Genomic DNA, 19,087 nt, shown 5'->3' on the forward strand with positions numbered 1-19,087 from the left:
TTGAGACATGCCGCATTGGTATTAAATGAATTTAATTTTGTGTAAAGTGGTAGAAATATTTTCTTCAGCAAACATACCTGCAGATATAAAATCACAACCATAAATCTACAAAAAAGCAAGCTATTGAATGAAATCTGATTGGTTATTTCCCTGCAGTATGGATCTGCTAATAATTTAATTTACTACTTGCTAACAGAAGCCAAAATTTAAATATACATACATATATATGTGTGTGTATATATATATATATCTCTTCAATTTTAAATCATTCATATACATGAACGAGTATACATACACATATATAACAACTGTTCATATATATATATATATATATATATATATAAACAATTTAAATTAAAGAAAGTACAGCTGGTGGCCTATTTTTTCCCCCCGATTTCTAAAGAAAACCATATTCTATTCTAGGCAGTGGAATGTCAATCCACCTTAAGGGTTGTTCAATGAGCATATCTGAGAAACCACTGGTTTAGCCAATGATGTACTTATTGAGGGAGGCCCTAGTGCCACTGTCAAGAGCTTATCCACAGGAGAGATAAGATGGTACTTGTTTGGTTTGTGAAAAGAAGGAGTAGTGAGGAACGGCAGGTAGCTGCAGGCTGATGACACGTGATGTCCATATATATGTAGAACCAACACACCCATAATTGCACCCATTTTCCATACCCAAATCCAAAGCCTTTATATCATTAATCCCAGGCAAAAATGGTAAGATTCATGTGTGTTACTATCCCACGGCTTCAAGATGCCTATAAACTCATATGAGTATGTCTTAGTTTTATCAGTGGAGGACAAACCAGGCTTCTATCACCAAGCCTCATTCCATAACAGGCAAACCAGTCCAAGACTTCTCTGAGTGCTGCAGGAGAGTCTATGGAAGGGGCGCTCACTCCACTGTGATGCCTAAAATGCCTTTGCACAGAGCAAACATTCAATACATGCTGAGTGAATGAATGAGTGAACTGGTGTCATAAAACAGGCTTATTTCAGGGAAATTCCATTCAACAGGCTGGCATTCCTTCCTACCCATCTTAACTGTTAAGCTTGCCATCAGACAAAAATTTAATTATAAAACGTTAGAGCTGAGGAGATTTTAGAAACTATCTACTCTCCAGAGGTATACAACTTTAATTTAGTGATAAAAATCACTAGGAGTGACTTAGGAGTCTATCAGACCTGAGTCCAAATTCCACATCTACCATATTTTCGTGAGCAAATAACTACTTCTGAGGCTCTGTTCCATGTATGCATTATGGGATATCATAATAATACATACATTAATTGTATGACTATCAGGGGATGAAATGACACAATCCATTTGCCATGGTCGGCTAAGTAATTTGCACCAAGTAAGCACTCAAGACATTAGCCAATATTAATAGCGGAGAGATGAAAACAAAACTCTGGGACTGATGCCTACCCTAGTGGCCCCAGTGGTCATAATGACTTTCTTCCATTCAGCCTGCTCTCTTCTCACTACGACTAAGGAAGAGAAGATGAACAAATTAGGAATAACAATTTGAAAATGGTTTTATACTCCCTGAATGAATGGAATTATAATAAAATGATTCATGAGTTCTGCAGAAATATGATGAGACTTTAGATCTTTATGTTAGTTCTCTACAAAACCAATTTATGGCCCTAAGATGTACCTTCCCACCCAGCCCCATCCTTACCAGTATCAAATATCATTGTAAATGGAAAAGTCAACAACACATAATCAACAAGCTAAGTTACAAGCCAGTGAAGTCTCGGAGGTTTGATAGAGAAAATTCAGATTTATCATTATATGTAAAAATAAGATGATATGAAGAACTCAATCTAAAAAATATTACCTGGAGATCTATAATCTCTACAATAGTGCTATAAAAAGTAAAGAGCTAGAAATCTATTTAGATGGTTTTCCTTATAAGAAAGCACTTTCTGTATAACTTTTAATGTACTATTGATGAGAACAATTCAACAAAATTCAAATAAATATCTGCAGATGTCCTACGAGAAGAAAAGAACAGAGTTAGATGTGACAGGGGATAACTGGACTTCAGGATGAGTAAGACCCTATACTTGACCTCAATAAATTAACATGAAATACAGTGGATGAGTCACGTACAGAATGTCAGAATTCTAAAAGGCCAAGCTAAGTACCAAAAGGAACATGTGCGGACTCTTAAGAAGGAAATAAAATATTGGTTAGTTGATTACGAAAAGGCAGAAGGGAGGAGGTTCCCTTTGGCTGCTCTTTGAAGAGATCACTTCCTTTCCCCCCTAGTCCTGAGGCTAGGGTGGCATGGGCAATAGAGGAATGTGGGGACTGAGAATCACTTCTACTCTCACCAGAGTGGCTGGAAGCAGATTTTCTTACCAGGATGTAGTAGTATGCTAATATTTAAGGGTTCTTGAGGTCAGAGAGAAGGGTTTGAATACTCCGGCTCCATCTCTTGCTGTGGGTCAAGTTTCTTACCTTTCCAGCACCTCGGCGTCTTTATCTGAAAGTTGGGGATGATGATAATGTCTCCCACCTGAGTGTGAGAACTATATGCTATAGTGCATACGCAGGGCTAAATTTGGTGCCTGGCAAACAGAAAGTGCTCAGTACGGCAGGCGAGTGTAGTGACAATAAAGGCAAAGATGACGGGGGTAGTGCCGGTGTTGCTTCTGCCCCCAGAACAGGCTCTGACTGGGAGAGAGTTAAAGCACCTTTGGGTTCATGGGGGTTTATATATAAGCAACGGTTGATCAATGTGAGCTGGTTGTCCAAATGATTATGTGCAATCTAAGAAAAAAATGGGCCTCGGATCTGCTCAGCTACTTAATAATATTAGCAGTGGTAGTAGTCAAAGAAGCTAAATTTTATTAAGTGTTTATATGCCAAACAACGTGCTGAACATTTTAAAAGGATTTACTCACTTATTACAACGAGGCTATACGCTAGGTCCTGATAATGTTATTCGTCTCTTTCAGATGTTGACTGAGCCTCAGACGGGTTACAAAAGCATCTAAGATCCCGTTGTCAGTACATGACGGAAATGAGTTCAAATCCAGCCTGTCTGACTTGTTCTTAATCACTAAGGTATGAAATTAAGCATGTTGCCCTTTGCCTGATTCTCCTTCTGAGGCCTGAATATTTCACTTAGCTCTCTGAGTGCAGAAGAGAGAAAATTCTCTCTCCTTGACCCAACTTGGCATCAATATCCAACTCCCCTTCTCAAAATGGGTTGCTTCAACGAGCAGCAATGAACGCCGGGTCGTGGACCAGTCACCTTGATGACTAAGAGTCAGACACTAGGGAAAGAAAATGCTCTGTGACAAACCTACCCTTGTACAGAAACAAGACAGAAATGGGGAGACAGGGCAGAAGATAATGGAATAAGGCATAGGAAAAATAGCACCTGGCATCGTGATAGTAATAATAATAATAGTAGTAGTAATAGTAATAATAGTAGACTTTACTATGCTCTAGGCATTGTATTAAGTGCTTGGTGTAAGTGACTTCGTTTTAACATTGAAAACAAGTCTATGGGGATGAAATATTATTAACATCATTTTATAGGCAGGAGTATTGAGGTTCAGGTAATCAGGTAAATTGCCCAAGCTCATATGGTTAGCAAGTGGAAAGCAGAGATTTGAACCAGCACCTACACTCCTAACCATTATGCTATAACCATTATGCTGAAGACATAAGAATTCCAATGGTCTTTCCCCATAACCCACTCCTGCACTCCAGACTTAAATAGTCCAAGATCAAGAGAGAGCAAGCTTGGAGTTGCCACTCTTCAGTGAGTGTCAATCATTTCAAAACAGTGTATTTGCTAACAAGATGCAGTTCCTGTGATAATCTTCTCAACCAGGTATCAAGAAACAGGAAGCAAAGATTCAAGTAACAGTATGTTCCTACTTACGAGGAAGGTGGGACAGCATAGTTGACACTGGGCTTAACTGTTCTGGAAAACGTGGTCCCAGTAGGCATACACGCTGGTACATTTTCCCCACCTACCAAATACAAAAGAAGTATTTCATTTCCATGTTGCTCTTCAAAGTTCCACCTCATTCGTGCCTGTCATTCATCCTCTGGCCTCTTCCTGTCTCCATTTCTGTACAGAAAGGTGCTGAGTCTCTGCTCTCAGATACGAAAAGGGTGTGTTAGGAGAGGGAGCCATGGTACCTCAATGTCTTTTTTTTTTTTCATCTTAATTCTATTATGCCAACTCCACTGAACTTAATTAGAGTGAATACCGAATTACACAATTACCCTCTGTTCTATTCTTCAGATGTTATATTTTGATAAAATTTACGACATGCTGCTCTCCCCTTGAACACCAGATGAACACTAGAAATGGATGTGTGTTGACATAAAATCTGTTATAATTACAATTAAAGTATAGCTTACATAATGATAGTGTTAACATAAAATTATAGATGTGTAGAGACAACGTGGTCATGCATTTTTTAGTATAAGTACATGCTTAGACCAATATCTATCTGTTAGCGGAATGAAGATGGAAGAGAATTTTGGTTAAGCCACAAAGGCTGTTTAAGGACTTGCAGATAGCTAAGGGGAACTCAAAGACCAGTAAGGTAATATTTCCCCTGCCATGTTTTCGATTGCAAAGTGAAGGGAAGATGTGAAAGTAAGTACCCCTATGGAAATTACAAGACAAGTACATTTTTTTCCTTGAATACCTGGGCAAATGCTTAAATTCTAATGTATATCAGTGATGCAAATTTTCAACTGAGTTTGATAAATCATAAAATAATAATTATACATATATGTATATAAAACTGCATGGAACTAGACAGTTCAGAATTACTTCTAATTAAAGAGGTACCCTATGACAACTAACTTAAACCTTACAAAATAAGGTTCCAAGTACCCTATCAGAGTGAAAAGTAGGAGACTGAAAGGTTTATTGTAAATGTTTGTAGTCATGGTGTCTTAACTAAAACTACTGTGTCACAAATACTATTAAAATAATTGTGACATTTTCTTCACTTTTACTGCAAACAACAAAACAAACTATAGGTATTTTTTCATTTCAGGTAATTATTTTAGCTAACAGTTATTAAATGTTTTGAGAAGACAGAGTGCTAATTGCATTACTTCATTTTATCTTTAAAATAGCGCTTCCATGTAATTATTCTTAATATCTCCATTGTATTAAAGTGTATCTCTAGTTTAGACCTTTCTTCAGAACTGCAGACTTGTGTATCCAACTGTGTACTCAGCATCTCTACTTGGACGTCACGAAAACAACTCAAATCTTATACCTCCAAAACTGGTCTTTAATGCCCCAAACATGCTCTACCCCAAACTTTTTCCATCTTAGGTGACAGTAACCACACCTTTCCAGTTCCCCAGGCCCTAAATCTCGAATTCACCCTTGACCCCCTCTTCCTTTCCATTCTTGCATTCAATCTACCACGAAATGCTGTCACAACCTTCGCAATGTGCCACTTCTGAGAATTACCAGCCGCTAGCAGCCTGGTGCAGGCCACCAACATAGACCTCGAGGATCCTGTAGTCGCCTCCCGAGATTCTCCCTGACTCCACTCTCTCCCCACATCCTCAAGGCCACAGATAGAGTTATGCTTTTCAAACAAGAGACAGTTCATGCCACACCTCGGCTAAAATCCTGCCCCTGGCTGCCTACATTTAGAGTAAAAGACACAATGCATGTGATGGCCTCCCAGGACTTACCCAATCCATCCCATCACATATCCGACCTCCAGCCGTCCTGCTGTCTCTTCCTCCCCACTGACTAAGTCAGCCAGGGTGGCCTCCTTGATATTCCTCCAAGCTGCCCGGCATATTTCTGCCTTAGAGTTTTGGGACTGGTTATTCTTGCTCCCAGGGAGTGGTCTCCCCATCATACATTCTGACAACTCCCTCACTTCAAGTCTTTGCTCAAATGTCAACTTATAAAATCCACCCTGACTACCCTATTTAAAATCAGAACCTACCTGTACACTCCTCCAGCACTCCCAACCCAAGTCTCTTCAGTGAGCTTCACATCCTTTTCCTTATCCCGTAGCGCCCATCAACTTGTGACAAAGCACAGAATTTATTTATAACATCCGTTTCCACACGAGAGTGTAAGGAGGGAGAAAGCACACAAGAAGGAGCACGCAGGCAAAGGCTCTTGTCTAATTTATTCATTGATACGTCCAAGCATAGAGAACAGGAAGATCCTTGATAAATAGTCCTGAAAAAGATACAGATGAGGAAACTAGTAGTAAAGCTCAGAAAGTTTAAGTAACTTCCTCAAGGTTCTAGAGCTAGAAGAGGGTCACAGTAGAATTCACACTTGGGGATGTCTAACTTCAAATCTCTTAGCCTCTCTGCTATCGTTTTTTTCTTCTTTGCGGTACGCGGGCCTCTCACTGTTGCAGCCTCTCCCGTTGCGGCGCACAGGCTCCGGACGCACAGGCTCAGCAGCCATGGCTCACAGGCCCAGCCGCTCCGCAGCATGTGGGATCTTCCCGGATCGGGTCACGAACTCTCAACCACTGCGCCACCAGGGAAGCCCCTCTCTGCTATCTTAAGTCCATGCAATTCAGGATTTGTTTTAATCAGTGCCATGGAAATTCTCACTCCACTGAATAGGATCGCTGAAGTGTTCTCTGTCTAGATTTATATACATATTTTCCATTTAAACAAAGGAAACAGAAGAGGGGAATTCATCATGGGTTATTGCGGTAGTTTTACAGCAATTTAAGCAATAATGACATTTAAGTAACAGTGATATTTAATGATAGCATAATAATAATAAAATAATAGCTCTTAAATGTATTGAAGATGAATTGCATGCTGAACTCGGTGCTAAAATATTTCCATGTATATTTTGTGCAAAATCCTTATGAATATTCTATCAGATGAGCTTTATGTGTAACTCCACCAGGCATACTTCTCTTATTCCGCTTTCAAAGATAAGGAAATTGATGAGAAGTGTGGTAACCGTTTGATCAAGATGAGACTGGTAATAAGTTGTGAGTATGAATTTAAATTCAGGTCTAACTCCAGAATTTGATTCTCAATCCATACATGAAAATTCTGATAATTCCTTTGATAAGGGTATGGTCTATGTTCTCTCCTGGAAAACATCCCCCATTATGTCTGCCTGTGCTCATACCTTCAGAACACAGTCAAGTTTGAAACATGATAAAAATGTTTAAATAGTGTGCTTTAATAAATGGAAATATCTTCATCTAAACAATAACACAGAAAGGCAGGCTGAGCCCTTTGAAGTGGCTTCGTTGCTATCTTCCATCCAGAACAAGAGAAGGAATCAACAGCTGCAGAGTAAAGAAAGCATGAAACCCAGAGATGGAGGATTCTGTAAACGACCAATTACAAGACTATTCAGCCACACTTTCATAGCAAGAGGCAAAATATTCCATTAAACTGAAAATTCTTCTACCCCTCACTCCAAGGCCCACACAAACATTAATGTTGCATTTATTAGGATGTATTTCCTGTGCTCTATCAACTTGACTGTCAGCAACTGTATTAATACAGTCCTTTCGCTTTGCACATATATCTGAATGATGGATTCCATGACTGGAGTTTTGTAGAAAGAGTGGAGTGAATGAAGTAAAGTTTGGGACGAGCCATCATAATCCATAATGATGGGCACTGAATCAGGACAAGAAGAAACCTCTCTTCTCATTTATTTGAATGAAAATTCTACTATATGTTTATTGCCTCTGTACAGGGCCATCTGTTGAATAGTGGAAAACAAGCATCTTTCATTTGGAGGTAGGATTTGTGTGCTCAAGTTTCTATGGGCCTGCAGAATTAATCTTGTTTTAGAAATGAAATAAAATGTAATTTCTTACTGTAAGTAGATGTGGTTAAGCAACTGGCAACTTTGATGTCTTTAAATCACTGCAGTTTCGGGGTAGGCAAATCTATAATTATTTCAAGCACTTCTTTATTGGTGCAACAATTGAGCAGTGTACATAGTGGTCAACAACCTGGGCATTGTCAGACGACTCTAAGTTTGAATCTAGACTTTGCCACTCACCAGCTATGTGACTTTCAGCTATGAGAAGCACTTTCTTCAGCTTTACAGTGTGGATTATTACATGCCCTTTGCAGAACTACTGTAAGAACTAAATGTATATGGGCACAGTGGCTCATAGTAAGGGCTCAAATTAGTACTGTGGTCACTACTAGTAGTATTGAAAAGAAATTAGAACTTCTATTCTCATAAAGTGGGATATGTGTCCCTTTATCATTGTAATTTCATACCATTTTACTTTTGACCTTATAATTTAATAGCTTGATCCAAGAAACATTTAGCAGTAAATATAATTGAAAGAAGATTACCTGTCAAACATGCAATACTGTAGCATCAAGTGTGCTGGCACAATACTCTTCTCCGATAATCAACCTGTAAAAATATGTTATTGTCTTCTTTTTAATTAAGCACATTGAACATACATATTTACTGTGCCAATTGGCGAAAGGTCCATTAATTAATCAGTCTAACTAGATGTTGCATAAACGTCTTCTAAACATAATCGTATATGTATTTTATTTGTTGGGAAAATGTGTTTGAGATTGTTCTTTTCTGCCTATTTAAAGTAAAAGAGGGTGAGAAGTAGAGTTAGGCTTAATGTACTTTGTACTCCATTATGCCATGAAAATGCTTCTGTGCCCTGGAGACAACAACAAAAGATTTGCTTTAATAACAAGAATCAAGTATGTTCTAAAGCTTCCAGGTAGGAGGCGTATAGGTTGCAGTTTATATCAGAAGTCTTTGCTCTCTCTCTCAACTGCGTCTAGATGGGAAAGATGTGGTCACAAATGCTTCAACGTGATATAGTAAATGTTGGAAAAGAGGGGGGTAGGAGGCAGAGTTTTGAATATCTCAAACCTGAGCTAGAAGGATTTTATTTAAAGAAAATAGCGGATATTATTTTTCACTTAAGGAATGCCACTCAGCAAACCTGACATTAATGTAGGAAATTAGCTCTTTTAGCTATGATGCTTTCAAATGCACATGGCTGAAAACAAATTCAAAATAGTCAAAGGAAATTTAAAAACAAAAACCAAACAACAACAACCACCTCAACAAACAAGTACTAGAAATTCAGGGATGCAGCCATATTCAGATACAGTTGGATCTGGAAGTTCCAGAGTATCAGCAGGGTTCCAGCTCTCTCTCCATCGCTCAGCCCTGCTTACCTCTGCAAGACTTTATTTTACAGAAAGTCTCTTCTTGTGCTGGATGGTAACTGGGAGTCCCAGAGTCGTATCTCCCCAGCTTAGAAATTCCAGAGAGAAAAGACAATTCTTCCATTTTTCTCTGAGAGAAAAGTCCTGGGGAGGAATCTGATAGACTTAGCCGAGGTCAGATGCCTACCCATGAGCCAATCACCTGCTTTACTGGAGTTCAGTCCCTGGAGACTCATCCCGGGGGGGGGGGGGGGGGGGGGCGGGGGGCCGTGAGGAGGCAGGATGGCATTATCTGGCAGTTCTCCAAGAAAAGCCTGCTGTTTTTGTAAGATGAAAGGGGAGAGGACATGGATAATGAAACCTGTATCTGCTTCTGTAAAATCCACAGAATCTTACTCCCTGCCCTGTGTCGATGACCATGCAGTAAGCTGACCCAGGAGGTCATTTTTCCCACAACAGTCTTCATATATATGACTAAGGAACACACTGGTAAAAGAATATGGGAGAAAGTCTGAGTATGACAAGTCAGCTAGACTGATATTAACTAAAAAAGCTGTGTGAAAATATCCTTAAAAAGTTGCCCCCAACTCACTCAAAGTCCAAAGTTGGAGCTGGAAATACAATGTCATGGAGTTTGGATAAGAACAGGTTTTCTCCAAGCTGAACTATGACACAGAGATTAGAGACTTCTAGAAACTATACTTTTTCAAAGAAAAAACATCACATGAGAAAAATGAGGCCTAGAAAAATTAAACGACTTAAGGTAACATAGCTAATTAATGGCAGGACTGAGACTAGAATATACTTTGTGTAATTGGCTATGGTCTTTTTTGTTTGTTTTTGTTATCACTTCAAAACGAGACAAACTTAAAGAAAGGAAACACAACCAAGGCTCAGTGGTTGGAAAAGAGATGGATGTGAACGCCCACTTGTTTCTTACGTATAAAGTTACCCCTCGCAGTGTTTTGGAGGAGAAAACGCTGGCTCTTCCCAACGCTGGTTACATACACAAAGATTCCAAAGACAAGACAAGTGCTTTGCAAACAAAGTAACTAGAACCAGCTCAGGCTTCCCCGCGCCGGGTCCTACGTTCCACGGTCAGAACCACCAACTGTATCCCCCCGGGGAACAAAGTGATTCAGAAAAGCTAGCGTCTTCAGAGAAGGGAGAAAACTTAGCCGGGAAGAGAGTCAGGAGGAAACTTGCTCAGCTTCTTGCTGGGGTCTGAAACGATCCCAACAGAGTCCTTAAACCCCTCAGGTTTCCCCAATCAAGCACCCTCGCCTCCAACCTGGGCCACCCCAGATCTGACTATCAGAGGAAAGAAGTCTGCGGACGCACGGAGAGCTGACCACCCCACGAGAAGGACCTACGCGCGGCCGCGTCCACTCACCCGCCGCTCCCCGGGAGACTGGAGACCAGCCCGGGGTCCAAGTCCTGGGCGTGGCAGACTCGTCGCTCTCCGGGCCCAGCTCCAGCTCACCTCGGCGCGGCCCGCCTGGGCGCCGCCATCTTGACCAGAAAGGGGGCCTCGCGCCGGAGCCCCCTGAGCGGGCGCCCTGAGCGGAGCCGGAGCGCCGGGGAGCCCCAGGTCGGCGCCCTACGTCCGCCGCGCGCTCGCGCCCCGTCCACGAGCGACGAGAGTCCCGCACGCAGCGCCCTACCCAGGCTTCCGCGGAACCGACGCCCCGCGCAGCCCGCACCACGGCTCAGGCAGCGCCGAGGGCGGCCCGGGCGGAAGAGCGGGCGCGGGGCACGCGCTCGGTAACCTGGCAACGCGGAGCAACCCGGCGTCTCCGGCGAACCCCAGCCCTCCACCAGGAGGAAGCACGGACCCCCGCACCCGCCGCCCAGCCCGCGCCGCCCCTCGGTCGTTCCGCCCGCCGCTGCCCGCTGGCTATGGTCTTTTAAATCCATGATACAACGTCTATATGTAACAAATCTGTTAAACCCTAAATGTTTATGATATTCAAGTAATCCATTATCTGAATTATTCTTGAAGATAAAACATCCAAAGACTTCTTAATTGTATGGGTATACATACATAAAATACACGTGGAGGTAACTTCAAATATAGTATGTGCCTGTCTCTAATTCCTTCCCTCTCCGCTCTTTTAAAAAATGCCCCTTTAAAAATTGCCCACTCACCATCTGTTAGGTAAATTTGCTGAAACACAGTAAATGTGGAGACAGAAATTGTTATAGAGACTATTCCAAATGGCACCGACACCTGTATTTATGAAATTTTTAAAAGGGTAAGTTAGAGTTGATTTTTTTTTTAAATCCCACTATAGTAACACCACATCATCCTAGGTGCCCGGTTCTATCCAATTACATAAGATGGAGAAAGAGAGAGAGAGAAACAGAGAGAGAGAGGAGAAAGAGAAAGAAGAAAGGAAGAAAACCAAGTACTTATGTATAAAGTGTTGCTCCCAAAGTTTGAGATTATACTCAAGCATCAATGAACAGAAGGAAAACACTTACAAATTTACAAATGTATTTCATTTATGGTATGAGGGACACAGGTTGAGATTTGCAACACGCTCCCACAAGGGTCAAATTGACCACTTTTTTCTATCTAGTTGCTCTTGAGAGAACAAAACAATTGAAACAGATGCCATTCAATTCCAAGTCTATAGCTTAGACCATGTCGCTGCACATGAAATATTGTTCATTCAGAGTCAGCACATAGCAAGAGTAATTTATACTCTCAGAGTGTTTGCTCTCAAGCCAATAGCAGAGAAGCCTTGACTAAAAACGTTCCCATTAATTTCCATTGTAATATATCTTACTTATAGCCCATGAAACAGTGGTCAGGAGAGATTTATTCTTTGGACACCATATTATATAATCTCTCCACTTTAAGCCATCCCCCACTCGGCGATTATTTTTTAAATATGTTACTCGTAGTCAATATTAATTTACATTTAATCTTTCTTAGCATTAGGAGAGTATTATTTTGTACAGGCTCAGAAACAAATCTCCCGAAATTCCTCCCTGATGCTCCCTTCAGGCTGAAAATGCATTGCAGGGTGGCTGCAGTGACTTAATTCTAGTTGGCAGAGCCCTGGCCACACACTAATTTCATTAGCCTCAAACTCCTGGATTTGAAAGATCCACTGAATATGATTCCTGTCCTCTGACATGTCACTTACTAACCAATTCAGCGTGCATACAGAGGAGAGAAAGGACTCAGCTCTGGCCCACCGGCAGGCAGATGAGAATGCCCAGTCAGAGACACTGTTTACATCTGAGTGGTCATTCTTGCCCGGGTCCTCATTTTCAGGAAGGAAGTTCAATCCAGGCTTTGCTGGCAGCTGCAGCATTTGTTACATCCATTACTATCTCCTTGTTCCTTCTTGCCCCCCAGTGCTTAGCATCCCCCATTTCAGTCACTAAGTCTTCCTTCCCCCAGCCTAGAAGCTTACCTCACCATAAATTTTTATCTCAAATGATAGGTTTGGCACATTCCCCACAGCAACCCACAGGGACTGGGGAAAAGAAAATTCAGATCTCTGGAGAGCTAAGAATTCAACCATTTAGAGGAGTTTCTTTTATACAGGACAGTCTTCATTGAGCTGAACCCTGCAATCCCAGAGAAGATTCACCTACCCGTTCTTTTCTTCTTTCCCTAAAGTGACTGTGTCTTTGAACAATGGGTCTGTGTTCCCCTATTCTCTCTATTCATTTTGCAGGTTTACAGAGGCTGGGAAACTGGGGACTGGACTTACATGCCAGGAGCTTCTAAGATCACACGCAAAAATAAGGCTACGGGAAGAGATTGTTGGAATCTATCTCTGTATATTTGAACATGGGCAGTGGTTAACCAGGATGCTCACACCAAGCTTATATCCAGCTTGCAGCACAAGCTACAAGTTGGTGCATCCCTCCTACTACCAGCCTCTTCTCAATAAATGCAGGTGAAAACTGGGGGCTCTTTTCCCTCAGCTGTTCAATCCAACATGAATAGCTGCAATTTGCAAATTAGAGGAAAATGACAGTGTTTTCTCTGAATGGTTTTGGTCCCAACCCACACTGCTAATGTTGGCATTCAGTTCCTTTCCTTCCCAGTGCAGGGAACGGGGGAACTAAGCGTAAGGCAAGCGTTCTCTTTTCTTGCAAGTGCCTCAGATCCACACACCAGAGAAGGAATCAGCTCCCCCTGGAATCTTTTTCAGCAAACACATTCCTTCAGCCTAGTCGGCAAGCTCTCTCTTGACTAAGATTTCACTCTTTTTTCAACAGGCAGGCCCCTCTGCAGTACTGCCCAAGCTCCAAGTGAAGGCACCAAAATAATTTTAAAAATGTCAAACAGCAAATGTGTCTTCAACCCCCAGAGCTCCAGTAAAAATACTGTGAGTTGCCCCTGTGGTTCTCAGGCGACCTCTGGCCTCATCCTCCCTGCAGCGCTGCCTCCTCAGGTTCTCTAGTTTAAGCTCAGAGGTAAAGGAAGTGCTTCTGGGTTTTGCTTACAACAACCCAGGCTCTTCCTGAAAGCATTACCTCAAAGTGAAGGCTGCCCAGAAGCACTTTTGGCCTTGCAAACATCTAGAGATCTCCATGGTGGCATACTCAAGAGGTGCTAGAGATGCTCAGAGGCTCAGAGGGGCCATACCAGGCTGCAGCTTTAGACAGGCACCCCTCCTTCTGGCACAAACACAAACTTCATACTCCTGGGTGCTGATGTAGTGACAGCTTGAATCACAAGGAGTCCCCTCCAGAAACCCAACATGCTTCAGGAAAGGCACTTGAGAGGGAGCCAACTTTTTAGCTACGGGGAGCATAAGGGTCAGCCAGAACATCTGGAGAAGGGACTAACTGAGCTTGGGTCCTACCAGGCAGGGAGAGAGCTGTGCATTAGGAAAGGATCACTTCAAGACAGAGATGAACAAAAAACTTGGATACAGGGGTAGAGAAGGAAAAGAGAGGCAGAAATTGAAAAGGAGAACATAAAAACAGAGAGACAAAAAAAAAAAAAAAACAGCAGGGAGAAAGAGACACAAGGAGAGAGACACACAGGAAGAAAGACAGAGAAACAAGAGAACCCATAGTCACGCAGACCCTGAAACTCAATTTCTTCATCCAGAAGCCATCCATCTATACCCAGGGCGGCACAGGAGCTGTGGGGCCGAGGCTGCGGGAGCAGGCGGTGAGAGAGCACTGCAGCACCGCCCACGGCTCAGCTGGCCCGATCCGCCGTCCTCGCATCTTCCGCCGTTGCCCGCCTGCACCCGGAGCTAGAGGACCGCCCGGCCTTGCTCGGCGCACCCTACTGCCTCCCTCCAGGCGCCTTCTTGTCTGGCTCTGAGAATCGTCCTCAAAACCCAGGACTGGGGTTGGGGGCTGCGTTAGGGAGGTCGTGGGAAAGGATGGGCACAGGGTGGGTGCAGAGAAAGCGATTGTGTTTCGCAGTTAGCATGAGCTCACCTCCGGGCTCTGAGCTGGCAGGAGTAGAAAGCTGATCGCCCGGCTCCTGCCAGTGGCCGGATCGCAAAGGCAGTTTAGACGGTGCAAACAACTGCCCAGAGCAAATCACCTGGGGGCACGTCTGCCGGTGGCTTCTCCCCGCTTGAGGACAGTCCCCACGCCTTCCGCCCCATGCCCTCGCAGAGACAGGTTACAGGTCGGGAAATCCAACCCGAGCGAAATGGGCAATTCACGTCCAAATGTAGGTGAAGACCTAGCCTTCGGTTTAAGAAGTGCCTCCCTAAGCGCTTCTCGAAATTTTCCAAGGCAGCTGCAGCTTGTCGGGCGGCTTGGGGCAGGGTAGCTGGGGGGTTGAGAAATGCCTAGTTTCTAGGCGTCTTCTCATCTTTCATATTCCTTGCGCCTAGGTGGCTCTCACAGGAGCCCGCCCGGCACTTTTACAAGCCTGTTTTGGAACCATATTTCACTCGAATGCAAACCCATTTAAATCATCGCCTTGTTTTTCGGAGACTGTTTCTTGTCAATGGGGCCATAAATCCAGAATGTCAAGCCGGATGGAGCGGAGCGCGGACAGGGGAGAGATGGAAGGGAAATGAATCAAGCAGGGAAAGTACCTCCTCGGGTGAGGTGGGAGGGATTCGGCAGGATCTCCAGGGTGGAAATGAGCGAAGGCTGACCAGACCCCGCACCCCTGGAGTCCAAGCCAGCCTTCAGGATAAAGAGCGCAGGGAGCTACGGCGCGCTCTGCCCCGGAGGGAGCGCCCCCCTACCTGGAAAAGCCTCAGGATGTTGGCTACCACGGTGGAGACCAAACTCCCCGAAGCCCCAATCACTCCAACTACTTTCTCGGGCTTGACGAAAACCGGAGGCTCGCCGTTGGTGCAGCGCACTGCGGAGGTGTCCTTCTGGATGAGCGCCTGGACGAAAGTGAGCGACTGTTCGAGCGCATAAGTGTCCCTGGAACAAGTGTCCAGGATCCGCGCTCCCAGCGTCACGTTGGGCAGCAGGTTGGGATCGCTGTTGATCTGGTCCAGGGCGTAGAGCATCGCTTCCAGCCTGTGGATCCCGTTCTCCCTCTTGATGTCGCCGCAGGGCACTCCGCTGGGACCCTTCGCGTGCACCGGGAACAGCCCCCCGAGGGTGACGTCCCCCTCGATCCGAATGGAGTGCGAGGCGTACATCTCCTGGCCGCGCGCCGCCGCCGCCAGCGCGCACAGAAGCACCTCCAGCACGCAGCAGGGAAACTTCATCAAAGTCAGGGCGCGGAGCAGCTTCCCCAGCTGGACCATGCTGCTCCCGCGGCTGCGGCGGCGGCGGCGGCACTGGAGGGGACGGTGGCGGGCCCGCCGGAGTCCTGGCCCCTTGGGGTGAGCTCCTCCGGTGAAGCCCAGGGTCTCCTGCGGGCGAGGGGGGTAGGGGCGCCCGGGGAAGGGCAGCCGGCGAGGATGGGGGGTCCCGCGGCGCCTGCCAGCTTGGGGCGCCGTGCGCTCTCGGGTTCCCTGGCCAGCGCGCCGCGCTCGAGCTCGCGCTCGGTGGCTTGCAGCTCGAGCTCTCCAACAGCCCAGCACTGGGGAGAGAGCGAGGATGGCTATCGCTTTAAATGCGCGTTCGGCTCCCTCTCCTCCTCCGCCCACTCCCTCCCACCCTCGCTCGCTCTCAGGCTCTCCCCACCCTTCCCAGCGCCCACCCTCCCCACGGTTTTGCAACATCACGCAGGGAGGGGCTGCGTGCTGAGGTAAGGGGGGAGGGAATGGGTGGGCGGCTGTGGGGCGGGGGGAGTACCTCCGATTGGGAGTTTCGAGATCCCCAGGGAATCTGGGGATTGCAGGTCGCAGGCGAAGGCTGAGCTCCTGCTTCGGTCTCACTGTAGAAGCCGCTCGCTCGCCCGCCTGCACCCACACGCACATTCTAGGCACAGGGTGGCATCAGCCCCGGACAGGGCGGTTCTAGCTGGGGCTGACTGCTTCCAACCCTGAGGTCCGGAGCCGGGGCTGTCAGCGCCGGGAGAATGCGAGGTAGTCGAAAGTGATGCCGCCAAGCATGCAGGGTAGTAGGGAGAGCCCAGTCTCTACTGCTAATTCGTCTGTGCCAGTTTTACCTAAGAAAAACACACAGGAGCCTGATTTATGATCTAAAGAACCTTTACGCAGAGACTTCTCCGGGGCCAGGCACTGGGCTAGCCTGTAGGGAAAGACGCCAACAAGAAATGCTGGGAATGGAAATGCATCTTTGGTCTTCAGGGGTTACTGTGGCCGGAGCCGGATGAAGTAACCCTGGTCTCCAGTAAATCTGTGGCGGATTCGCTCCTTTTCTTCCTTTCATCGCAAGAGATGGAACAACTGAGAACTCTGCAGAGCGCACTTTCTTCTCTGGCGCTGACAGGTGTAAGGCTCCCTCCTACCCATTTCCAGAGTTGCTTTTGGGCTGATGTCAGGTTTCCTCGGGCAGGAAATAGCAAGAAAGAGGTGACAGTAGGAGGAGCAGACAGAAATCTCCCTATTGATCCAGTGATCCAGTGATCCATTCTTTTTTTTTTTTCTGGCTGAAAATTTGGGGGGTTTGGGGAATGGAATCAGGATGCCAGAGCAGGTTGTAGTGCAGTTAGGAAGCTGTTTTTCAAAGGTGTCCCATCCTGCAGGTCCAGCCCAAACTTGGCCCAGTAAAGCAACAAGTGGCCCTAGTTCCTACACAAGGAAGGGCAATGTATCTGCCCTTGGTGCCCACGTGTACTGCTTATGGTGGTCTCTACTCTTGCTGAGCCTTTCTGTTGGAGTGCAGCGAAACTGTCTTATACAGAATTGAGGGCGCAGAGAAAACCAAAACAAGACTATACTTTCTGTTGTAATGTTAGTGTACTAAAGAAAAATGTCCTTGCACATAAATAAAACAACACACACACACACACACCTAAAAAGTCAGAAGTTGGGAAGTTGGTTGTGTCTTCCACCAACCACCTGTATGACCTTGGCACTTCTGTTCCTGTGCCTGAGTTTTACTTTGCCCATCTGTAAAATGATGAAATTGAATTGAATGTTTTACAGGTTAACTTTTAACTTTCAAATCCTCTGTTGAAATAGGCCATGCACCTTTGGCCATGGTGTTCTTTTTAGACCAATATCCTTTGTTGCTTTATGTGTAGGGCACCCATTTTTTGATACCCAAACAACACTTCAAACATTTCCTGGTACAGAGGATATTTTTTTTCTTGTTGACCACCCATTTACCGTCCTTCTAGGGAGAGTCCAGTCCATCATTTTCTTTTCAGACATGCCCCTCCTCCAGGTTTCAATACTTAAGGTTTGAGGAGGAAAAAAACCTTCTGGCTACAGTGTTCAAGGAAGGGAATAGAGGCTAACAAGAGTTATGCAGGGCTAATCCCTGGACTTCTGCTGGAGTAACGAGGGTGATGACATAGGGTTACCACTGTCCAATAGACAATCCGTGCCGGAGTTAAAAGAAAAAGGAGCCTCCTTCCTCTAAATGCTTTATGTATATCTTTTGGACAATGTTACACTATTTGATTTTGTAAAAACATACCATTTTACTGCCATCTTCAAGAAAAGTGATGTAAAAACTATGCGAAGGGCTTCCCTGGTGGTGCAGTGGTTGGGAGTCTGCCTGCTGATGCAGGGGACGCGGGTTCGTGCCCCGGTCTGGGAGGATCCCACGTGCCGCGGAGCGGCTGGCCCCGTGGGCCATGGCCGCTGGGCCTGCGCGTCCGGAGCCTGTGCTCCGCAGCGGGGGAGGCCGCAGCGGTGAGAGGCACGGGTACCGCAAAAAAACAAACAAACAAACAAACAAACAAACAAACAAAACACTATGCGAAGCTACCCCTGCATACAATGTGATCATCCATCACTCATAGATGTGATGCCCTGCTATATAAGTGCACACCTTGTGCAACCTTATGCTGTGATGCGCCCGCCCCTTCCAGGCAGCCCTGGAGCTGCGAGAGTATAAGCCTGCAGCTGTGCCAGAAGCTCCCACATAAACAGGGAAATATTTGAATCCCATAATGAGAGATACCAGAGAGGAGAAAAGGCAGAGAGAAGAAGGGGTGGGGAAGAGAGAAAGGGACCTGGTTAAAACATGTGAACTCCTGGATCCACATGTGCCTGAAAGATTGCCTCTGTTTTTTTTTTTTTTCAATTATATAGTATTTTATTTCTGTTGTTTGAAGTCAGAATATCCTCTTGTAACTCACCTATTCTGCTATTCAATACATTGGATCAAAAAGGCTGGAACAAGTGCAATAGATATCCTGTTAAGGCAGCATTAGCTAATTTGTGTTCCCAAGGATGCCTTTCTATTGCTTTGCTTTTTTGGAAAGGGGAAAAAAGCAATTTGGAAAGGGGAAAAAAGCAAAGCAATAGAAAGGCATCCTTGGGGACACAAATACTGTGATCCTAGTATTTAGGCATCAGTACCTCAGGCTATATTTGATAGAGACTGTATCCTTATTTAGTT

At 45.0% G+C, this 19,087-nt stretch overlaps 1 protein-coding gene across 1 annotated transcript; it reads right to left on the reverse strand.

Moving 5' to 3' along the window:
* Positions 1–11,725: 11,725 nt before the first annotated feature.
* Positions 11,726–16,527, reverse strand: LOC137205804 (uncharacterized). The gene has a single exon (XM_067703962.1). The coding sequence runs from the start codon at positions 16,525–16,527 to the stop codon at positions 15,331–15,333; it is 1,197 nt and encodes a 398-aa protein (XP_067560063.1). The 3' UTR covers positions 11,726–15,330.
* Between the last annotated feature and the right edge of the window lie 2,560 nt (positions 16,528–19,087).

This window comes from Pseudorca crassidens, chromosome 14 (assembly GCF_039906515.1).
Source record: "Pseudorca crassidens isolate mPseCra1 chromosome 14, mPseCra1.hap1, whole genome shotgun sequence".
Taxonomy (NCBI): domain Eukaryota; kingdom Metazoa; phylum Chordata; class Mammalia; order Artiodactyla; family Delphinidae; genus Pseudorca; species Pseudorca crassidens.

Bases quoted from the DNA above. Each gene is read 5' to 3' on its own strand.
- LOC137205804 (XM_067703962.1), bottom strand. From the start codon at position 16,527: ATGTGCGTGTGGGTGCAGGCGGGCGAGCGAGCGGCTTCTACAGTGAGA.